A 25,073-nucleotide genomic window follows, 5' to 3' on the forward strand; every position below is an offset into this window, starting at 1 on the left:
GAATACCCCGCACCTGATCCAGAAGTACACAAAGGACAATGCAACAGCGCGGAGAAGACTCCAAACAAACACATATCTAAACCCGGTTCTGGTCAACCACATGTGGCCAGAAGTACGATCGGACAGATGGAAACAATGTTAGGATAGAGGGTCACTAGACCATATTATTTGGGAATGTGTAGGATAGAGGGTCACTAGACCATATTATTTGGGAATGTGGGAAGGGTCCAGGAAGAATAGCGGGGATAACAAACAAGGCTGCATGGGAGACCTTTCTGCAAAGCACGGAAAAGAAGACCCAACTCAAAGCAGTCCGACTGGCTGATGATGCCGCCAGGTGACAAGAGCTTCCGGCCTGCATCTAGCTGACCTCCGGAACCCTGGGGACCTGGCCCCGGATTTAGGCGTGGTCTATTCTGTTGTACAAATAAACTTTACTCTCTGTCTCGCTCTAGGTAGAACTGCCGGCAATACAGTGTAGTCTGTTTAATCCATAGTGTTGCGGCACAATAGGAGGGACACGCTGAAGAAGAAACGATAGGAAGAATGATCACAATGGATTGAAAATTTTTATTCCATGCCCAGAATACATATGAACAGCATTACACGCGCTGTCCAGATATAGTGCATGAATACACGAGCAAAAGTGCAAGTTATACAGCTCCAGGAGTGGCAAAGCGATCACAAAGGTAAGGCCACAAAGGATAGTGATATACACTAAACTACTCTAAACAGTTGAAACCTCAAGCCTCTTGCAAGAACCGCCATCGTGTATGTCCTCTGACATCACTTTCTACGTTTCGTCAACACGAACAAGAAAAGGAAAAAATTTCAATGGTTAATATTTCTAATGTGAGTGCACGCCATTGCTCCGATTGTATCGTTGGTTGACTGCCTCCATTGAGGTATTTGGCGTTCTTTGAATGTATGCTTCTGTTATGCCTCTCTGCCTGCCTTCGTTCCTTCTACCAAGGCGCCCACGTTTTACACACACAGTTACAAAATATCAGAATAAAAATAAGTCACAAAAGAAATGAACGGGAGCACGGTACAAAAAAAGACTGGTGAGTTGATCAAAAACGTGAAACTGAAAATCAGGAGCTAATAATGGTTCATTGAGCAACTGTAATAACTAATTTCTGCCTATAAAAGCCCAACCATATGTTGGAAAATGTACATACAATGCCAATACAAGCAGTATTATCAGTGTTTTTTGCACGTACTGCAAGAACAGTCAGGTTTCCACCAGCAGAAATAATTTCACCATGAAAGGCTTCGGCAGTCGTCAACGACTGATTACCACTTCAAAGTCATCAATTTGTCCGTTATTCAAGCTTCCGGTGCATCAGCGAAGGCTGACTGGTATGCGTCTTTACAAATGGTTTTAGTGCTGAGGTTGACGCCAGCTCCACAGACATCCTCGAAGTTTTCGAGACAGTCATCTGGTATTGAATCCTTGTGCTCGTTGCTGACCCATAAAGTACACTCTGAAACATAAGCGCCACAACGATATATATTCTGCGCATAGGTCTGCAAAACTATTTTAAGTGAAGTGGCATGTGTGAAGTGTAAATAAAAATTCTGCGACTCATATACTGGTAGGGTGACAGCTACGTGTCCATGGTGCATTTTGATATCTTAGATCGACCAAGTTTGGAGTTAAGATTTCTGATTGATTATAGGTGTATTCTTCAGGGATTTTATTTTTTATGCTATGCGCAACTCCGACTATCCATTTCCACTGTATGCCACCATCGCAACTTGATGAAAAAAAGCGCGAAGTTCGATGGACACGTCCTGAATTAATGCCAATGCAAGGAAAAATGGGAGGCATACAAGGGCATGCCGCAAACTCCCATCTTGGTGTGATGTGAAAACTCAATAGACTCTGAGCGAAGGATTATTCATCATCCTCGAAGCTGGCAAATGAATAAAAGATGTCAAGGAAACCACCCTGATGCCGCGTTACAAACACGCAGGAACACCTCTTCCCACGAATATCGGTATTTCTGGAATGCTGATCCGCTTTAAGGCACTGGAACGTAAAGGACAACCTAAATAAAAGAAAATTCTTTAGACCAGAAATGTGCACGTATTGACTTACTCCAGTACTCATTTAAGGCCGCTGCGATGGCTCAGTGGTTATGACCCACGGCTGCTGACTCGAAAGACGCGGGTTCGATCACGGCCACGGCAGTCGAATTTCGATGGCGGCGAAATTCTAGAGGCCCGTGTGCTGTGAGGTTTCAGTGCCATTAAAAAACTCCAGCAGGTCGAAATTTCCGGAGCCCTTCACTACGGCGTCCTTCAATGCCGAGGTGCTTTGGGACTTTAGACCCACTTAAATCAAATCAGCACTGAATACGAAGTCTGCGGTTCGAATATGCAGTAAAAAAATCGAAAAAAGAAGTTTAGATGGGTTCATTTGCAACAGGATAGTAATTTTCTCATGTTCCAAAGAAGCTTACTTAAAGAAAGCACCAGAAAGAACTTACGGTAAAGATATAGGTAACATTTTCTTAGATCACCATGAGAACAATGCTTGTTCGCGATAACCCAACGGCTGTCCTTAGCAATCACCATCATAGTCATCACCACTAAAACAGATTGTTCTGCAAGACAAAGGCCTCTCGAATGTGCCTACAATGAAACATATCCCCTGCCAGCAGCGGTGCCCTTATCCCCACAAATTTCCCAATCTCATCCACCCATGTTATAATCTGTCGCACCTGCTCCGTTTCTGTTCTCTTCAAATCTACCCCGTTACTCTTAACAACCATCGGTTAACTTTCCCGCGCATTACATGCCGGCCCACACACAAATCTTCTCTCTGATGTTGACTGCTGAGTTACTAAATCGTGTTTGCTCCCTGATCCGCTCTGACCTCTTCCTATCTGTTAGCGTTGCACCTATCAATTGTCTTTGAATAGAACGCTGAGTATTCCTTATTTTAAATTCAACCCACTCTCTTACGGTGGACGTTTTTGCTCCTAAAAGAGCACAAGTAAGGCACAATTGGTATATGCTTTTCTCTTCGGTGATATTGGTAAACTGCCATTCATAACGCGAGAGAATCTGTAGAAGTCATTTTACCTGATTTTTAATCTTTGTATTTTACTGTCATGGTCCGGATCTGCGGGCACTTTTTGGCCTAAGGAAATGATTGTATTCCCTCATCACTTTCAACACCTCGGTGTATATCGTAATCAACTGTTCCCTTCTGTCCGTTGTACATTACGCTGCCACTCTGCCACGACACTTCAACGTTTGTTTTTGAATAAAGGTGCGTCAAGTGAATATACAGTCCTTAATACATATCTTCGACATATGTATTAAGGCCTAGATGAGTAATTATGAACATGTTAATTAAAGATATAGAAATGAAGCGAGTACCAAATTTCCTCCGCGATTGGCTTGTAGTAGAAGCGCCATCATGCGGGGCCAACCAAACAACCCCTTTATCAATGTACGGCAATAGCCCAGCAGATGGCGCAGGTAGCGGGCGGCGCACAACTTCCGCGCTGCCTGAAAATGAGGCGCCAAAAAGGCTAAGCGGGTGGCCGAGACGCCCGAAGAACGAGAGGAATGCCTCGCGAAGAGACGCCGTCAAGCTGCTGAACGACAGCGACGGCGTGTCGCTGCCAAAATGTCAGTGGACATAGCTGCTTTTGCTACGCATATCGTGGCTTGGCTGAGCTGAGCCACTGCCAATTTTTTCGCTTCTTTGGAGCGGCATGCCATTATATTTGGTCCTTGCGGACGAATATGCAGGTGCTCACTAGGCGCTCCCACCTGCATGCGAAGTTATCACAGGCGATGAAGGCACACCAATAATTTTACTCATAAGCTCTTCAGTTTTGCGCACAGCCAGGCTAATTAACTCAATTGTATCTTTATTATTGACTTACGGTCACCAAGGTTATACATCTCAACTATAACGCAGCTCTCGTGGTCAAAGTAGTCAGAATGGCCAGCAAAAACCTCGCCAGGTCCTGCAAAAAAAGTGTAAACTATACCAGGTGTTCACACTGCTGAACCAATGAGATAACATAAAATGATTTGACCTTCGGTTTCGATCATGCATTTAATCTGAGCAATAGAGTGTTTCTCAGAGAAAACCTCAAAGAAATGGCTTTTATTTTCCTGTGCTGCTAATAACAAGTATTCGCTTGCGTTAAATTCCCAAATAAATTAAAAATATGCTTATAAAACACTGTACTCTGTGCATAGTAGATATCAGCGCAGTTAGGATGAGATATAGCTGGCTTCCACCGACGCAGCAGTGCTTCAATGGCAATATCTTCCCTTCGGGCGCAACTCTAGCCAACCGAAATTGCAAATCACTTCTCTGCATTCTGGGGGTGCATGCAATCCTTTATGAGAAAATGGCTTTGACGGTAGTGCAACTTTCTCATCCGGGTAATTTATAAAGAATCCAACTATCGTTGCATTGTCTGTGCAGGACTCGTGTATATTATAAGTTTTAAAGGGGAAGCTTTATTAGCCTATTCTAGCCAAGGTCATCGGCGCTGCAGAGTGACCTTCAAGTGAACATGTGGTTGTGGTGTAGGAGCTACGTGGGAAGCGACTTCCCTCGCCCCCTTGGTAGCTGTGGCAGCGTGCCTAACCACGTGACTTGCCATTTGCTGGATAAAGGAGCCGGCGCCGCCCTCGTGGCATTCGCATTGCAGTTTTCGCTATGGAAGGAGCAAGTGGGCCGCAGCCGCCTACGTAGGAACCATTTCACTCAACCACGCTTAGCTGAGCTAAATATGCAACCGTTTTTTCTTAATTGTTTTTCTTTACCCAATTATTCTTTACCTGCTTTGATATTTTCTAGATGACGCAAAAATCTTGATTTTCCTGTCCCCCCACCCCAAAGTAACACCTTCGGGCCATTAAGGGATAAATATATTAAATGAATAAAAACAACCCTGCGGGCTCGTCTTCACCCCTCGCTCCAGTCACTAGGAATTACTCTGTCCCGATTAACTTGAAGTCTTGCTCGCCCGGCCTCCGCATAATGAATAATCACTGCTTAATAACGACATAATGGTGCGTTAGAAGCAAACTATGCACTTTCAGTTGAAAGCGACGGGAAAGGACGTGCATAAAACCGAGTGAACTTTGATCATTTTGTGGGCCTGTCGTCGAACACAGCTTTTCTAGTCACGAAATGCCCATTCGGCCATCAGCCAGGAAACTGCATGGTATTAACCAAAAGAGGTAGCAAAACATTGAAGGTATATGCACCAAAAATATGTGCTCTCTTTTATTTACTTTAAAAACACCATCGTGAATCGTGAAATAGGAACTGCATACATACTGCCTGAGCGCGCCTAGAAGTGTTTGCGAATTAATTTCGCAGGCGGTCATCTAATCTCTATTCTACGAAGCCGAAAACATACAACGAAAAAAAAAATCATTATTTAAGGGAAAGCTTCCTGTTAGGGAGGCAGAACAGTGAATGAATATTCCAGAAAGCTAGCTTTTAAAATAAGAAAAGAACGCAAGAAATTCCTTGACCTGTGCGCGAATGTTTGAACTGTAGCTGGGGTGTAAAATCGAAGATTTTTACTGAAAAAAAAAACCTATTCAGTTTTGCTGCTGTTCTCTATTTCAAGGCAGCAATGGCGACAGTTTGGTCGCACCACAACGACTATAGGGTGATTTTGGCGGGTGATGTCTCTTTTCTAATGCGCAGTTTAGTATAAAAAGCGGTAGTCCACAGTGATCGCTTTGCCAACATTTAATGAAAGCGCCCTAAACTATTCAAAATACATTCGTAACGCATGATATCTTCACTTACTTTTACAATGCCTTTGATTCACTAAGTCATAATGTTACCCTACATAGACTATCCCTTCACGCAATTCGTAGAAAAGCCGCAGCGGTGGCTCAGTGGGTTTGGTGCTCACCTGCTGACCCAAAAGACGCGGGCTCGATCCCGGCTACGGCGGTTGCATTTCGATGGTGGGCAATTCTAGAGCCCCGTGTACTGTGCGATGTCAGTGCACGTTAAAGAACCCCAGGTGGTCGAAATTTCCCAAGTCATTCACTACGGGGTCACCCAATAGCCCGAATCACTTTGGGAAGTTGACTCCCATAAAACCAGACGTAATTCTAAGAATGGTTCCTAGCCTTTTCCTATTATATCTCCGTGACAGAGTTCAGTGCGTACACGTTTGTCACCGGTAGTCCTCTTAAACGCTAAATAAAGGCAGGGTGCAGTTTCTTATAGGGCCGCTTCTTTTTATGTATAAAGGCCTTCAGGGGATAGCAGCAGCCTCTACCAGGCTGAGATTAGTATACTCTCATAATAAGGTTTAAGTACCTGCTCAAACAATTAGTTTTCTGGTCCCGCCGTAACCTTCTCCAGGAAAGTCAGTCAAAAACGAGACTAAATACACTTCGAGCGAGCTGCAATATAGCTAGTCTAGGAGGTGTGTCCCGCCGTAACCTTCTCCAGGAAAGTCAGTCAAAAACGAGACTAAATACACTTCGAGCGAGCTGCAATATAGCTAGTCTAGGAGGTGTGATCCACTGCGAAGGGAAGAAATTGCAGTAGGAAAGGTACTTGAAATTATAGGATTGACGTTTTCCAAATATTCAACTATTAACTTTGATATTCCCAGCATCTGCGCGAAATTTCGCAAAAAAAAAAAACATGCCTTACCACACTGCAATTCCAATCGCCTAGTTTGTACCAAAATCCTGCATATGCCAACGACATTTCTGCCCGGATATAAATATCGCAATATTTTGGGTAAGGAAAAGCAAAGACAACGTTGGCATAATAAAAATGTTGGAAAAATTATGTGCAATTTAGCGCACATGAGCTCAATTGCTTCTTCAGATATTTTCTTGATTACAAATTTGTCTTAACTTTAAGCATGAATGCAATTCATATGTCAAGCTCATTTTATCTACCATTAACGCGTTTCAGACAACTTATCTCACCAACCACAACATTATAATACAACAGCAGCAATGCCTGTTTCAAGCCCGTCTTCTTTATGGGGCATTCCCCCATGACACAAAAACTATAAACTGCAGTCTGCGAAACACACCCTCGTGTTTTTTTCAGCAAATAACTGTAATTTAACAGACTTAGTCTTAACGACTCCCGACACATTATTTTGTGTCTGTAGATTTTGTCAGTTTGTAAATTTCTGTATTAACCCTATTTATCACTCATTTTATTTATAACTGTATATCCTCCTATGTCCCCTGTATGCGTGTGGTATAGATTTCTCTTTGCGAGTTATTTATGCCATGTTTTGACTACCTCGCAGTGGAGTCGAAACACAAGTTGATTTTTATTTACTTTATGCGTCAAATATACCATTTCAAATGGCCTTATGGCTTGGATTGCTTATTGCTTGATATCGTATTCTGCTTACATTTATACTTTCATGTACTTTCAGACATAAGTTTCCAATGCTTTCTGCAACATACCCAGCCTTATTGTGTATTGGTACCTGGTCTTTGTTAAGTAAGAACAACAGATTTTACGGCAGGTGACCCACAAAGAAATAAGGAAAAGGAATTCAGTTGAAAAACCTATACCATATGCTGAGAACTTGTTGAATGAAGAAGAATACAAGAGCCAACTGACATTGCAAAATTCTTCTCACTGCCACTTACTTAGAGAAGTGGTGAAATTAAACCAGTCAGGCTTGTCCGTGGCCCAGGCATGAACTGTGAATTGCAGCCTGTTAACGAGAAAAATGGGAACAATCCAGGTTATGATCGTAGCCTTAAGTGGCAAAATCGGGAACAGTTTTTAATCTCTTCAGGGTACCATTATATGCAGGCACTACATGTGCTGCATGCTATTTTTTACTATTGTGAAAATAAAAAACATTTGCCCGTCGGCGGCTGAATTTAAACTCTGTCATGAAATGTGTTCCAAAACCATGTTGAGCACCGGCACGCACGCTATGACATGAGTCCCAAATGCGATTGAGTTCGTATCTGCCCACAATATATATTGAATTTATTTCACCACACCTGTCAGCATTATACGTAGAGCTCATTCAAGGAGTCATTTTATGATATTCTAGGCGTAGCCCATGACAAGCCGGAATGTAGTTGCTGTGCCGCCATCGCCAAGTGCCCAGGAGCTGCTTGTTGTTTAACCTGGGAACCAAATGAACCGCAGATGCTGTGGCGCCAGCATTACGTCACACGGCACGTAACTGCATTCCTACGAGTAGTTTGCATGCATCGCAGCAACAGGCTTGAGTTTGCAGCCCGCTACTTTGTTCCCAATCGCATTAGTCAATGCTCGGTGATTGATGAGCCAAGTCATTGATATTGGCTGTACGATTTATTTTAACGAAATGATATCTAGCTGGAGCAAATGCATATTTGCGAAATTTAATTTGCCGCGGTTTTCGAGGGGCGATAGATGGCGCAAGATTATATTTTCTAAAAATAAGTCTCCGCTCGTATATGTCCTTTCCTGTACTGTCTCAAAGTTTTATTTTTGAAACCTGCCGAGAAGTACTGCTAAAAATTGCGCTGTCAACCGTGGTAGTATGAATATCCAGCTCGTATGCTAAAGGTGCGGCGTTTCATCCCTAGTGCCGACGGGTACCCAATGGTCATACAATGGTGCAATCCTTCCGCTGGCCTGGTGCTCGGCTTAGCTGGCATGCTGAAAAATCGGTGTTTGACTTGAGCCACCGCAGACACAAGTGTAGGGTAAACAAGAATTTTTGCCTCGGGGAAAGCTTTTTTTTTTATTTTGAAAGCTGGCGCCAGCCACAGCTATATTCTACGCGCTGAAGGAAACACATAAAAATGTAAGGTTTGAAGGCCTCACAGCTGAATGCCCTCGTCAGCATTGGGCTCCTCAGCGGCTGCTCCCAGCCACCTACGGAGTTAGCGCGGTGTATGCTCTTGTGCTCGACTAGCTACAATTCCTTGTTTTGCGTTATACTATTTTGGGCTCCGAATTTGGCGACCGGCACCCCTTCTAGAAGAAGTAGAAAGCAGGCCATTGCCACAGCAGGCGCCGCCGGAAACCGCCAGCGACCAAGACGAGGGAGCACAACAATATGGAGGCTGCTGTGTGGGAATATATTGAAGTGATAGCTTCACTCTGCTAAGTCGATCGGGGTATCGCCGTTTGTGCAACATGACTCCGGCAGGTGGTGTCGAGAGAGCAACCTAGGAGGCAGGTGGGCCGCCTAGGTGACGTGAACTTGCTGCGCGATCACAACCTGCCCCTCAAATAGTGAGCAAACTGCCCGCCATGGAATGATTGGTCGCTAGGGAAGATCAACCTGGACCGCACAATACGCACTACTGGGAGCACCTTCCATCTGAGGGCAGTGGCGCATCGCTTAACCGCTGCCGCACCACTGCGACAGGAGTGGTATGAGAACTTCGAGGGATATATGAATGTAAAGTATAGCATTGCATTCTGCATATATGGTAATTAATCCACTACGCTATCGCATGATATTTTTAAGGCGGAGCTCAAGTGTGCCCTCTTTCTGCGGAGTGCGTCGGTATACACTTATCCGAACGCTTTACGCTGCACCGGTAGCCCATCTCAAGAACGCGGCTTGATCGTCAATGGATAGCGCGCGACGGACGTCATAAAAGCGCATCCGAGCTCTACGGGCCCCGTTGCTACCAGGTAACAATCTCCTGTAAGCAGCTGGAAAGTATTCCACGCGGAGAACACAGTCATCAAAGCCTTGATATATAACGCCTTAGATATGGCGCGGTAGAAGTAATGGGTCACTGCAGCGGCCTGAAGTCCTGTTTGCTTATCAATTCGCCCAAGTTCGACATACATTCCCATATATGCGGAATTAGTGTTTCTCTACCTTACATTCATATATCGCTTCATCCACATACGACTGCACTAATGGGAACATTTTCGATAAAATCTCCTTCAGAGTTTCTCGCAAAGGGGTTGCGCAGTCCACCAACTAACACGGTAAGCCCTGACATGATTTATGCTTTAGGGGTGTTTCGCGTCGCAAAGCGACTTAGGCTATGAGGGACGACGTGGTAAAGGGCTCCGGAAATTGTGACCACCTGTGGTTCTTTAACGTACGGAAACTGCACAACATGGACCTCTAGAATTTCGTCTCCATCAAAATGCGACCGCTGCGGCCGGGATCGAACCCGCGTCTTTTGGGTCAGCAGCCGAGCACCATAACCACTGAGCCATCACGGCGGCTAAGTGGGTGATATAAAGTAATAGCACTGGCCAGTGGTGGGATTAGTGGGTCAGCTATCCCAGGAGTATTGTGTGTCCAAAGGGTGGAGGAATACGTATCGGAGGAAGTTCGGTGACTACTTGTCGCGTGGACAGCACCAGTGCGAGTGTACTACGTGTGTGCATAGGTGAGTACTCTCTGTGCACATGCATAATGCTAAGCTTTAGGCTCGAAGAAATACATGCAAATCTCGCAAGAAACAAATAGCGAATTGCTATGTCACCCTTAGAACTTTTGATGCTGTGGCATCATTGCACAATTGAAAATCAAAAATAGATTTCTTTTTCGCAGTATTCCAAAGCAGGGCACTATTCCCATCTTTCGCTCACCGTATACTCTTCGAACAGTACCATACTGAGGTATTCAAATTTTCAGTTTGTAATCGGAGAAGGCCATCAAAAACTAATGTACATTAATTTTGGCTGTTTTCGAAAGCGTCTTAGAACTAGAGATTAGTAGCGCGCTCCAATATTATCTAAAATAGTATCCGACTGTGATATTTGCGAAAATAAAATTTGAAGGTACCTCTGTTTCGAGTATGCATTTGTTGTTGCTTATTTCATCCTTTAACTTATCTTACACCAAGCATTTTTTTGTAGTCATTAATCTCAAAAAATATATTACTTTGTAACAATCGCAATGGCCTGTAGCAACATTTTATCACGTTTCATTCTAATCCAGCTAAGTTGTTTAACCTCAGCATCTCGTTTTTATTACGCCGGAGCGTAAAAAATATCGGTTCGCCCGCCAGGAAGGCTCTCGGTCTTGAGAACCGCTACATTCTAAATAAAAATAGTTGGACAACACGCGAGTGTACGTCGCCGCAAAAGCTGCGCGAATCACTGGCTGCGTTTAGTGAAAGCATTATTTTCTTAATTAGCAGGCGCGTGTGTTTGCACATTTATCTGTATTAAGCTCAGCAAATAAATTTTCTGGTCAGTGAAGTGATTGTGCATGCCTTTCAGACACGCAGGTATATAAAGCAGCTTAGCATACATGATGATTTCTTTTTAAAAGCTGATATTGAAAATTCTCTGAGCAGAGAAAAGAACCTAGTTTTACGTACCGCGCTGTAATCCTCGACCATTACTAGAACATCTGTCTCTTGCATGAGAGGAGAATGGTTGAAATTCGGTGTTGCCGTGAGCGCAGCAGTGTAAATATAGTGACAGAAAACAAGAAACAAAACACACTGACAACAAGACTCGACACTGGCAGTTGTAATTTTTGCAAAAACCGACTACTTGAGGTACAACTTCTTCAGCCCAACGGTGGGCATTGTAAACCCGCTTCTTCTGCTTAGCTGGTCGTTTTTCCAAACGTGCGCCATGCTTGTCTCAAAATCCATTCGAATAAAGTTGTGCGAGAGGAGGCTCAGGCGTACGACTTTTCTATTTCAGAAGCGTAGGCGATGTCCACAAAACTTTACCTTTCGCCGGTGGAACCCTGCACTGCCCAGGTGTACGTGGAACTCCAGACTTCAGGGTCGTACTGTGTCTTTCTTGCGGTCAAGCAGTCGAGAATATTATCATTGTCAATATCCATCACGGCGACGGTGTCCCCGAAGAAGGCTACAACCTGCGCACCGAGAGCCCCCTTATGATGTTACCACTGAACCTGCCTTTCATTTCAGACAAAAAATGGTCATAAATTAGCGTTGTCTTAGTAATAAAATGAGTTTCATTATGAAATATTTGTACGACTATTGATGTCACGAGTGTCCTATTCTTGTTAGGTTTCGGAAACTGAAAATTTGTACCATGAAACGCCCCGTACACGCATTGTTTCCATCTTAACGTTGTCGTGTACCTCCCATAAGGAAGCTTGCATTACGATCATTATAATTTACATTGTGGTCGAGCGCAGTACAGAGGTTTGTCAGTTCGCAGCGACTGTCCAATGACGAAAAGAAAATTGCACCAGATGATACCGTAAATTCTTTAAGCGCAATTATTGTACGCAGCTTTACGCCCCACACTTCCCCGCCCGATAAATCAAAATACCGCGCGTGATGGAATTATATTACCAGGCCAGGGATGCGGCCTGATCTCGATTACCAAGCGGAAAACGTACTCCCTCAACAGAACAGGATTTTTCCACATTGGTATAGTACATGACCACAACGAATACACCAATTAACCATTCACTATCGGCCTCGAAACCGCAGCGCTGGTCAGGCCTGTGACGCAGCGGAAGTTGCTAAAAATGCCAGGCTCCGGGTAGACCACCGTAGAGAACTTAATTGGAAAATGTTTAACGCTACAAGCTTATATAATGAGACCAGTCTAGCAGTGGTATTTGAAGAACTAGCGGGTATCAAACTGAATGGCACAGTGCTTAGGGAGGTTACAAGGACAGATGAGGCATATAAGTGTTAAAAGATGGGCACCTGCTCTGCTAGTTTTGATTACCAGACAGACGAGAACTAGGTGTGGGATTCTTCATCAATCTAGATAGAGCTGTAAACATAGAGATATTGTATAGTATTAAGGAGGGGTGGCAATTACCGCAACTGACCTCAATGAGAGGTACAAAGTCAGGATGGTACTGGCCTGTGCACCCGCACAGCCACGATAACCAGATCGTCAAAAGCGTCTATAAAGATGTGAAATCTGCAGTGAGCGAAGTAAAAACACAGACACTGTACTCATGAGCGATTTAGCTATGCAAAAAGAAGGCTGCAAGCCAAGCAGTCGGCTGCTGTGGCATAGGCTCCAGGAAGAACACGGGGGAGTTAATAGTATAGAGTTTGCGCAACGAAATAATTTACTGATCTAGAATGCCTTCTTGCGCAAACGGGAAAACAGGAAATAAAGGTGGAAGAGCACCAACGGCGAGACTGAACAGAAATATACTGACGCTGTGCGCTCACCCTAGCATTGTGCCGAGGGGGAGGTGCTCAAAGAGGTACGTTGTAGCAGCCATAGAACGGTCTGGTCAAGAATAAAGCAAGTATTAAAGCGGAAACGCAAGAAACTAACGAGGAAGAAGCCCACCAACGAGTTATCGGCAAGAAGGGAAGTAGATGAAATCAGGATAACGCTGTAGCATGCATATTCATCTTAAAGGACGACAATGTCCTGAATGTACAGCCATCGAACAATATTCTCAGAGCTATCACTACTGAATGCGGTTTAGAAGTAGGCGTTTGGATGGTGAGACGGTATACCGGTAATCTGTCTCAAGTTTCATCAACAAACTAAAAAGCATGAAACCGTCTAACCCCACAGACAGCATACATTACGCGAGCTATCAAATCTAGTCAATAAGTACACGATAACCTGCATAAAGATGTATAATATAGACAGAATCTAGCATTCAGTAAACAACGCAGGTAGCCTGAAAGCTCTCTTGCAGAAGTTAGGGATAGGCAAAAATCAAACGTAAGCCTTTGGAGAGAGAGAAGGCAATGCCTTTAGCAATATTCATAGCATAGTTGAAGCAGCCGAAGAGTTTTACACAAATCTATACAGTAGGCAATGTAACCTGCACATTAATGTGCGAGAGTAGTGTACAACAATTTGGACATAGCAATACAAAGGCGTAGAGCAGCTGATCAAGATCAGGTAGGAAAAACCTCTTGAAGAACGCAATGCATCATGACCTCGAACATACCAGAATCCTTGAAGAACGCTAGCATCAACTTAATGGATAAGAAAGGAGATGTGAAAGACGTCAAAAATAAGGCAGATCAAGCAATTGCTAATATTGTAACGTGGCGGCCAGCCGAAGAATGAGGCGTGGTGAACGACGGATGAGAGATGATTTAATGGCCGCTGGCCTAGCGCGAGCGCTCCGTCCCGCGCCACTGCCAGCGTCGTGCAACACAAGCCAGAAGTGCAACACAAGCAGAAGAGGTCGCGATTGCTCTCGCGGCCTCACATTCCGATTCAAAATACATAATCACCGACTCGCGAGGGGCCTGTCGGAACGTCGAAAAAGGCTGCACTCCCTTCCTAGCCTATCGAATATACCAAAATTGTATACGGGATACGGACCCCGCACACCGTTACATTATATGGGCCCCTGCTCATTAGGGGTTGGCAGGAAACGAGGCAGCAGACGCAGCCGCCCGCGCGCTCTCTCACCGGGCTGTTTTCTCCTCCCCACCCGATCAGGAACCCGATTTTAATCCGGTGTATACATTCAAAGAAATTACAGCCTACTATCAAAACAGTCATCGCCTTTACCCAAGCCCATGTAAAGGCCTCAAGAAGGCGGATGAGCGGCTCCTTCTCCGCCTTCTCACCAATACATTACTGTGCCCGGCAGCACTAAAGCATTTTGACCCCTCCTGTAACGGCAGCTGCCCGCACTGTAGTGCGGTGTCTTCTGACACCTATCACATGGTGTGGGCCTGCCCCTCCAACCCGGCTATTCCCCCATCCCCAACCCAACCCGGGAGGACTGGGAGGCGACCCTGCTCGGCTGCCACGACTTACAGGCCCAACAAGCCTTAGTCGGGCGCGCCCGGGCGGCGGCCACCGCCACTGGGGTCCCATACTAGGGACCTCCACCTAGTGTTTGTAAGGATCGGTCCCTTACGGGCTGATCCAAGCATACCTCCTGTCCTTTCTTAATAAATGTTTTCACCACCACCACCACCAGCGTCGTCTTCTTTGTAACATTACCCGGGGCCACCGAGCGATCGTCCCGATCGTAAACTGAAGAAGACGTGGACGAAGGGATACGCGATTCAGCGATGGTTTCCGCGGCAAGAAAGAAGTGGCAAGGTGATGAAGTGCTGGCCGCCACGGTGGATGAAATGATAGGCGGATGAGTCCCGGTCCACGAAGCATCCGGGCCATAAGGTGCCAGGAGCTGACGGCCGAGGTCCTTGGACGCACCGAACGGGAGGGGCAGGGGGGCGGTGTCCTCAAGTGTGGGCAGGGTCTTGGGTCGGTCGCGTCTTGTGGTCCGGGCGGGGGACGGGGCAGGGGTGAGCGTCGAGGTCGGTTCAGGTCGGGCGGGCTTGGGCATGGCCGTGCGGCGCGGAGCAGGAACTTACGGCCGACGTCCAGGGCAGGCGCAGGCCACCGAAGCTCCGTGACCAGGATGGCGATGAAGGGACCCCAGCACCTCACACCAAATGTAACGTGGCGGCCAGCCGAAGAATGAGGCGTGGTGAGGGACGGATGAGAGATTATTTAATGGCCGCTGGCCTAGCGCGAGCGCTCCGTCCCGCGCCACTGCCAGCGTCGTCTTCTTTGTAGCGATATAATCAAGACACCCCTAGACTTAAATCAACCGGATTACCAGGCAGGCTTTCGTAAAGGCTCCTGGGCCATAGACCATATTCACACGAACAGTCAACTGATAGATACGAGTATATGCCCAAAATATAACCGACCGCCATACACAACCTTCATATATGGGGAGAAAACAACAGACTCAGCAGTCATGCATCTCAGCAGTCATGCAGTCATTACGGAATCAGAGTATAGAAAGCGGTTATTTAAATGTGTTGCTCTATATTTATGAAGTGTGCACAGCAATCCTAGTCGTTATAAAGACTGCAATAAAGTCTCAAGAATGAAGGGTGTCATAAAAGGAAACACTATGTATACAATCCTATTCACCGCCTTTTTACCTTCATTCAAAGGCCTAAATTGTAAACAGTTGATAATAACAGTTATCGGACAATTCCTTAGTAATCGGTGATTCGCTGACCATATAGCCTTGCTAAAACAGTCGGGGTGAAATGGAAAGCATGATGAATGATATACACAGGCCAAGCAGAATGGTGGGTCTAAATATTATTATACACGAAACTAAAGTACTGTAAAACCGTCTTGGAAGAGAACAGCAGTTTAGGATTGGTAGCGAGGCGCCGTAAGTGTATTTGGGGTTGATTGTGAAACATGGTCCGGACTATAAGAGTTATAGAATTAGAAGAATAAGTATGTCGTAGAGCACATTTATTGCGTGCTCTATGTTTATTAACGGCCCTTTACCAATGTCCCTGTAGAGAAAATAACGCAGCAGTGGTATCTTACTGGTAATACTGAGCAGGAACATAGAGGCTAACGAAAAGGGTACAGATTAAATAGAGGGCACCACACCCAGTTATGGAAATAAAAATGGTAAGTGTAATGTTAAGAGACAGGATGAGAACAGAAAGGAGCATGGAATAAACGCTGGTAAAGATAGCTTATTCGAACAGATGAAATGGGCTTGGGCAGGGCATGTAATGAGAATGCAAGATAAGGGATGGTCGTTAAGGGTAGCACACTGGATTACAATAGAAGGCATGCGTGGCAGGTGTGGCCCAAACTTAGAGAAATCAAACTAAGAAATTTTTTAAGCGAATAAGGTGACCGCATTTGGAACAGAGGAGAATTAATTGTAGAATCGGTGTAGCGGGTGTAGTCACGCGGCTGGCGATAATGTTGATGTGGTAGTTGCATTTTGGCTGCAGAGCAGGAAGTATCTATCGTGGACTGGTAACGTCTTGTATGTACGTTTAAAATACGATTTAGTCATTCTATGCGTGGTGGATGCGGTGCTTCATTGACTTCGACAATTTTATCAACTGTTCTCAAGACCACTGGCAACGTATACTTTTTATGCACCGGAAGTCATGTGTTATTTCAAACACAATACGGAATGGTAACCGAGGAAAAACTTAAGCATTTTACAAGGGCTTCTATATTGTTAAAATTATCGAAATCCTTTTTCACGGAGCGGCGTTCGATTACACATGAGCTTAAGAAAGATCATAAAATTGCAGGCGCTGGATTAAATTAATTTTTTTTGGCATGGTGCTCTGAGCCTCATGGCATGTTATTACTTACATCTCTGTTTTCTTAAATAAAACTACCATTCCATCGATTAAACGTCGGGCTCCCCGTCCTCACTGAACTCATAAACGGCGTCTTAGTGACCATGAATCCATTTCAGATGGTAGTGACTGAGAGAAGTCACGAAGGGCAAGGTTCTAAGGATAGTCTTAGTGGTTTCGACAAGCTAGTCAGCACGCCGTACTGGGTTGTGTGCTTCTATTTCTTTCACCTGGTTTATTTTCACGGTGCCCCAAAGAGTAGTCCAATTTCTCTTCACTTATGTTCCCTACAGTTCCCTTCAGTTATGTTGAAGACTTCTCGCGGTGTTCAAGGCGCGGCCCCTGGCAAATCTACAGTGATCTTTACAAAGACGCGGTGAAAAGCAATGGCCGTTATGTGCCGAGAATCACTGTGGCCGCTGGTTGTTTTCGGCAAGCGACGGTCACTTGATTCCCTGGGGCCCACCTCCCTAAGAACATGTTTAGGAAAACTCTATGAACGGGTCATCCACACCCGACTCCAAAATTGTATTGAAGACAATGATCCCTTCCTCCTACTGGTTTGGTTTATGGTTTATGGGGTTTAACGTCCCAAAGCGACTGAGACTATGAGAGACGCCGAAATGAAGGGCTCCGGAAATTTCGACCACCTGGGGTTCTTTAACGTGCACTCACATCGCACAGTACACGGGCCTCTAGAATTTTTCCTCCAAAGAAATTCTAGCCGCCGCGGCCGGGATCGAACCCGCGTCTTTTGAGTCAGCAGCCGAGCACCATAACCACTGAGCCACCACGGCGGCCCTTCCCCCTACTATAGTTGGGTTCAGGCTAGGGCTTTCGGCCGAAGACGCTTTCCTGCTCCAGCGAGAAGTGCTCACCAACATCCCCAGATGTCGAGAACACCTCATCTTGGAATTAAGATTTAAAGGGTGCATTCGACAACATATCCCAAGAGGCGATCCTTCAAGCCATAAATGACCTTAACGGCGGCGAAAATGTCGTTGCTTACGTGCATACGTTCCTCACGGGCCGCACGGCCATGATAGGCATCGGTAAAACCCGCTCCAAAGTGAAAGATATGCGATACAAAGGCACACCTCATGAAGCTATCTTGGCCTCTTGATATTTAACATTGCTATGCGCAGGCTGCCGCGTGAACTACAAGCACTTCCAAATGTAGGCATTACCATACACGCGGATGACATACCATATGGGCCTCAAAGGGTTCCTTGGGCTAAAAACACAGCACCCTACAACCACTGCGGCCCGGAGAAATCGGAGGTCATACCAGTACATGACCTGAGATAAGTCTCTAGAGGCTCCATCAACCTCGCGGTCGAGGGTCAAGCCATCAGGGAACTTAACCTGATTCGCATTCTTCTTCCTTGAGAAGAGAGAAACCCCTTTATCACCCACACCATCCACACTCTGAAAACCACCGCCAACTAGAAAGCTGGCATGACCAGCCGCATTACCAAGCATAGCCAAGGAAGGCGAGAAGACAATCTTCTGCTGGTGCAAGCAGTGGTACCTAGCCGAATCACATACGGACTACCGTTTCACGCGCTAACAAAGGGAGAGGTGCGGCAAGTTGACACCATCATAAGGGGGGTACACAAGACGGCCCTTAACCTTCCTAAAAACACTTCAACGGAGCGTCTGATCTCCCTAGGAATCTTTAACCCCTTTGCGGAACTAACAGACACCATTCGAGCTTCTCAAACACTGAGACATCAGACCACCCAATCTGGACGAGCTATCCTGCGCCGAGTAGGCACAGTTGCGGGCATCCGCACACTGGATGCTCAATCCTTTCTAGAAAACTTACTCTGGAAGCACATCCAGTGTGGTTCCGATACTAAAACATTTGCTTAAAGACGGTCATACAGGCAGACGATGAACGCGAGTACCCTACCTACGCCGACGCCTAGCCAGTTCCCCGAACGTGCTTTATGTGGAGGCCGCAGCATACCGGGACCACGGGAAGTACGCAGGGGCGGCAGCGGAGCACCGCTTCTCCACTCTATTCCCTTTTCCTGTAAGAGGCGAAACACCAGCGGCTGCGAAGACACCGCAGTGACCATTGCCATTAGGCATTACGAGTCCCAAGGCCAAAGCGCTCATGTGATAACTGACTCACAACACGCGTGTCGAAACTTCCTGAGAGGCCGAGTTCCCAAGCACGTAAGCCGGTTCACGGGCACAACACCCATCACCAAGCACCACCAAATCACCTGGACCCGAGTCCACGAGGGACTGTAGAGGAACGAGAGGGCCCATGCTCCAGCTCGAGGCATCATCAACCGAGCGGGGCCATAAACCGTGCCCGCTTTTACCCCCTCTAGCTTCCAGGTGTAACGAACGCCTCGAGTGTCAGCGTATTCAAAGGAGATAATTCCACCACCTCATAGGAAATTAGACACCCCAGGCGCTATCTCTTGGCGGCAGATACAAACGAACACGCTTCCAAATTTCAATAGACTGCATCTCATACATCCAACATTATACACCGACACCTGCCCCTGGTGCAAGGCCCGCCCTGCAATACTCCACATTTCGGGGCGATGTGGCGCCACGCCAGACACTCTACAGACGAAGAACACGTCTTTTGAGCTGTCGCAGGGCGCTGCTGACCAGCGATGACATAGACGGCCAACGGGCCCTTATACAAAAGGTCCGCAGGGTAGCTCTAAGCGGAGCCCATGAATGAGGGTCTCACCCACAAGCTCGCACAACTCCCCTTTACTTTAATAAAGTTTTTCCTCGTCCTTCTCGCCACGACCAGGTTTTATTTTCTTTCTTCGCAGAAGTTCTTGTTCCGTTCCCTGTATACGTCGACAATAAGAAATAATATCATTCGATTTATATATGGAGCGTTAAAATGCGTTCCGTCGGTGGGTTTCTTTTATAGGAAGGCAAAATATTTTTTTGAGGGGCTAACATATTAAGTGCAACTTCGCAGTTCATGCAGGTGCCTGACTGATATCTTCACGGCTGCATATCACATACTGGGTTCTCCAGAAGGTTAAACTAGGCCCATAATAATGAAAATACCGGTTTCAGTGCGAATGCGAGGCGTTTCATTGTATATTTGTAAGAATGGCCTCACTGCTGTCATACAAGGTGATGTACTGTAAAAATGTATTCAAGGGCGGTTCCATAACTTTATAGACATGGCATTGCTGGGAAGATTGTAAAATGACCGTTTGGTTTCCAGTAGCTCTGAATGGTCACAATTTGTTTTTGCGTGCTTAATTAAACGCTCTAAATATGATACCGCTTTAATTACCCACCTCTGCCATATCAGCAACATCACGCTGGAGACTCTGTGGGCCTCTCCTCCTTTCCGCAGCTACAAGAGTCACGCACAAGATGGATCCAACCACAGCAACAGCTAGCAGAGTGCGCATCCTGTGCTCTTTTTTGAAGTACGCAGTCAGGAAAACTTTTTGTGTGCCCATTTATACCTGCGCATGTACCGCGAAGAAACAGGTACTGATAGTGTGGCACGGTTATCAGAAGCACTCGTATGGCTGAGTAGCGGATATTACACGTACTACAAAGGACCGTGCGCATTTCAGAACCGCAAAAAAATGCGCGTATAACTGGCACATCTCTCTGTTTGTTTGAATTCGTGCTGCAATCAGAAAAAAAAGAGTAATCTATCTCGTCGAGGAGAGTAGACGAAAGCGAAAATTCCATTGCATTATACGCACAGCACATTACAGTTGTAATTTTTTTTTCAATTCTTAATCAAACGTGCGAAATATGAGGCAACATTATTAACCCATCACTGCCATACCGGCAACAGTATGCTGCAGCTTGTGTGACCCTCTCCCCGTTTGTTCAGCTGTCAGAAGAATTTAGAGAACGGCTCCAGCCATAACCACAGCCCCCAGAACGTGCAACCTGTACCCTTTTTTGACATGCACAGGACGGAAAAACGTTTCCTGAGCTAATTTATATCTGCACATGTGCCCGGCACGAACACGGACCAGATAGCATGACCCTTATATTACTAGCCGCGTGTCGTTTTAGAAAAGTTAGTGGAGGAATTTAAATGACCGTTGTAACTTTCTGAATCAGAAAAAATAAAAATACACTGCCTGCAGATGGCATAACAATTCTGTCTGGTTGCATTTGTTCTATGCAAGTTTCATAAAAAAAAAACACGCTTAGGAAGGCATAGCGCATTCTGTGGCTCTAAAAGCCAAGGTAGCGTTCGTGCAATCGACTGCAACATGCAGCGCATGCTGGCCCCAACTAGTCTCCTTCGGCGCGTGGTCTGAGCTAGTCACATTGGTAGCACAAATAATGCGATGGCAAAATTTTTTATTTATATGCAGTGTTGTTTATGTCATAAAAATACTTTACTTATTTAATCCTCAGGGCAACAGGCACTGTAGAGGGTAAGGGCAAGAATACAGAAAGGGGCACAGAAAAAATTCAGGGGGAACTTTGGCTCTCTGAAGTGCTGCAAGGCGAAAGCGCTTCCTGGCGCACTGTTTGTTTTTATTTACTTTTTATTTTTCATACTTTTTTTCATTTTTATTTTTGCTCCTTTGCATATTTTTATTGCTTTTTATTTTTATTTTCATATCTTATTTTATTTTGTTTTTATTTTTGTTCATTTCCTTATTTTTATTTTCTATTTTTTCTTTTTCATGACTTTATTCCTTATATTTTATTTATGAAACCCATACATTCACTAGATGCGCCTTTATTCATGCGCGAACCAAGCATGCCTCCTTGTCAGGAGGCATGCTTGGTCTACCTCCTTTAGCCTCACCTCGAGGGCATATTGTATGTAATATGGCCAAATAAACATACTACTACTACATACTACTACTACCTGTTCTTTGAATCTTTCCCATTAGGTATAAAGAGAAAGAGAAAGAACCCTGCACGCTGAACTGGAATGCTTGCTGAACATGGAAAGCACAGCTCCTGGAATGTTCACAAAAGAAATCAGAGATGTGAAATGTGAACTGCAACGCAATGACGCAGAAACAAATAAAGCTGCTGTCGTACGTGCGAGGTCCGAAAAATTGTGGGCAGGCGAAACGCCTACAAAGTGAGCGCTCGCGGACGAAAAAAGGTACGCTTCCCAGAAAGAAATCAGAAAGATAAGATACGGAGACGCAATTACCAGCGATCCAGGAGATATTCAGAACGCCTTTGTGGACCACTTCACAGACCTTTTTAGTAACAAGCGCCAGACTGTAGAAGGTTTTTATGTAAACTTCTTACAATTGATGCCAACACTTAACGATAAAATCAAGCAGCGCCTAGAGCTGCCAATTACCTTGCAGGAGATAGAAAAAGCAATAGACGACCTACCATCTGGGAAAGCCCCTGGGCCAGATGGGTTGAGTGCTATATTCTTCAAAACATTCAAACACTGCGTCGCTCAACTGATGCTCAAAGTATTAACAGAAGCTTATGAAAATAATCAAGTTCCATTGTCTTTTACTACCTCCCACATTGTATTAATTCCCAAGACTGATGACACGGAGAAACGTATCTTGGTGGGGTCCTATAGACCAATCAGCCTCACAAATGTGAATTACAATGTGTTCATGAAGATTTTAGCCAGCAGATTGCAAAGTGTAATCGCCAAGTTACTTGGGCCGTATCAAACCTGTGGCATCAAAGGTCGCAGCATTGCCACAAATATACATGTTGCACGAAGCGTATTAGAATGCGTTGACGGGCTTGGCAGTCAAGTAGCCATGATGCAGCTAGATTTAGCAAAAGCTTTCGACCGTGTTTCTCATGACATTCTTTTCTCCATTCTAGAGCATGCCAACCTGGGTAGCGTAATAGCAGAAGGGGCAAAAATGGCTTACGCAAATTGTACGACGCGAATAATAGTTAACGGCGAACTTACCAACAGCCTCATAGTACGCTCGTCGGTGAGACAAGGATGCCCGCTCTCTCCCCTGCGTTTTGCAGTATATCTCGAGCCGTTGTGCTTGGCCATTCTTAACAGTGACTGCATTTCCGGATTCAAGCTTCAGGCAGCCGAAGTGAAAATCCTTGCATACGCGGACGACATAGCGGTATTTTGCACAAACAGAGATAGCATTGGTGAAGCTACGAATGCGGTCGAAAAGTTCTGCGACCAAACTGGATGTCAGGTAAACTGGGGAAAAAGCTCCGGATATTGGCATGGGGAATGGGATGTTTCTCCAGATTTTTTTTCTCGACTGCAATGGACTGACTTACCGACGCGGTACCTTGGGGCGCCCCTAAAAAGTTATCGCGGGCCCAGCCCACACTGGAACGAAGAGACGTTAAAGGCAAGAGAGAAAACGGACGCGTGGCAAGGAAGGCAGCTGTCAATCTTTTCACGTGCCTTTGTGTGCAATGTTTTCTTGATTTCTAAGATATGGTACGTGATGAATCTGCTCTGTGCGTCGCGCAGCAATATTCAAAAAATCCATCGAGTGTTTGCAGTTTTTCTTTGGGCGTCGACCTGGGAGAAAACCAGGCGAACAAACTTGTTTATTTCAGTCAAAAGCGGTGGCGCTGGACTGGTTCATTTGTTTTTGCGTCAAGTGGTGTCGCGCTTTATTTTCCTTCGTGTCAAAATGGCATAATTTTGACAACTGTTATGCAAATGCGGTTGCAAAGGCTGCTCCCCGGAATCATAGTGTCATCGTGTGAAAACATATGTGGTGCTGTAAACGGATATTTGCGTGAGGTTGTCCTTTCCTTCAGGTTGTTGGAAGTGCGTTTTTCACTAGAATACCTGTATAACGTTCCCAAAAAGAAGCTGTATAAGGATATGGTTGATATTATACTGCCGCCACCTCTGTATCGTGCACCTTACCGTGACGGCCCAGGGCAGGATATTTTAAAACGGGTGAAAAAGGTGCCTGTGCGGCCGACAGTGACAACATTCTTTTTCAAATTGCACTCTAATACACTACCCGTTAAAACCTGGCTCCAGGAAAAAGGAATCTTTGCCCCATGGACAACAAATTGCCTGTTATGTAAGCAGCCGGAGACAATTAAACATGTTTTCCTAGACTGCTGGGACGCCATATTTTTCTGGGATATCCTGCAGAAAACCATCAAGAAAGAACTACCACTGCACCCTTATGGTATCAGATTTCTACCAGTTGATCGCAAAGAGGTACCCTATGACTTATTAATGCTTCTTGGCCTCCACAGCTTGTGGAAAACGCGAATGCAAGTAAGGCATGCGGATATAAACACTCGTAGTGCACGTGAGAACTTTGTTGGAAGTGCTGTTTATCTGCGGGAATGTTACCAGGCGCAGCGTAACCCACCGCAGTGGGTAACACTACTAGATGATCTAGTGAAACTTAATAAATCTTAACTTCACCCGTGTCAGCTCAATTGTAGCTTAAGTGTTTTTATTGTTTTCATGTCAATCTCGAAAATAAAGAGAAAAAAAACGTTCCTGGCGGAGTGGTAGCGTCGCCGCATCAAATGCCAAAGACCCTGGTTCGATTCCCACCCTCGACGCAGTTTCGTTTTAAGCAGTGACGCCGAAAGGCGGATAAATCTTCTGACACGGCTGCCGACGCGTCTGCTAACGACAGTATGTGGCATTAAAGGTTTTCGCCTTAAAAGTCATAGCAGCTTTAGGTAGACACCGTGGAGTAAGGGGTTGGTGAGGCCTCCGCCACCCTCGTAGCTCTTCGCGTGCGAAACTTTCGCGACGAATCATTAATTTAACGGCCGCCGTGGGCTGTTGGCTCAGAATCCTTTTGGTTGGGTGTAATAACGCCACAAGGTCATGTGACCGAGATGGTCTACCTGCCACCATGGATGCTTCTCTTATTTTTCATGGACCTTTCGCTCGCACTCAGCTACCCCGACGCCTACAGCCGTCGCCGCGGCTTTTCTTCGACAGGGGCTTCTTAACGCAATCACTTAAGTATAATGAACAAAGACCATATAAACGATAATATCTGCAGTTATTCCATAATTTGCACTTCCGGCGTTACCAGCGCCACTGCATGGCGAAGAAAATGGACCGCGAAAGGAATTTCTGTGGCTACCAATGGCGCAGC

The 25,073-nt window shown here is 45.5% G+C and overlaps 1 protein-coding gene across 1 annotated transcript; it reads right to left on the bottom strand.

Annotated features, from left to right (window-relative positions):
- Positions 1 to 740: 740 nt before the first annotated feature.
- LOC149360295 (uncharacterized) lies at positions 741 to 20,591 on the bottom strand. Its single transcript, XM_089569231.1, has 5 exons — positions 20,319 to 20,591; positions 11,674 to 11,822; positions 7,648 to 7,715; positions 3,909 to 3,992; positions 741 to 1,487 (listed from the first exon to the last, which is right to left on the bottom strand). Exons 1-5 carry the CDS (start codon positions 20,484 to 20,486, stop codon positions 1,330 to 1,332), a joined length of 627 nt encoding a protein of 208 aa, XP_089425357.1. The 5' UTR covers positions 20,487 to 20,591; the 3' UTR covers positions 741 to 1,329.
- Positions 20,592 to 25,073: the final 4,482 nt, after the last annotated feature.

The sequence above is a fragment of the Amblyomma mixtum genome, chromosome 2 (assembly GCF_055824585.1).
Source record: "Amblyomma mixtum isolate Tamu chromosome 2, ASM5582458v1, whole genome shotgun sequence".
Classification (NCBI taxonomy): domain Eukaryota; kingdom Metazoa; phylum Arthropoda; class Arachnida; order Ixodida; family Ixodidae; genus Amblyomma; species Amblyomma mixtum.

What these genes read in the sequence shown, in the direction of transcription:
- LOC149360295 (XM_089569231.1), bottom strand. Translation starts at nt 20,486, where the DNA reads ATGGGCACACAAAAAGTTTTCCTGACTGCGTACTTCAAAAAAGAGCAC. An exon ending in CAGGGTTCCACCGGCGAAAG is followed by an intron (nt 7,716 to 11,673) that starts GTAAAGTTTTGT and finishes TCTCGTTAACAG; the next exon opens with GCTGCAATTCACAGTTCATG. An exon ending in TAATTTCACCACTTCTCTAA is followed by an intron (nt 3,993 to 7,647) that starts GTAAGTGGCAGT and finishes CTTTTTTTGCAG; the next exon opens with GACCTGGCGAGGTTTTTGCT.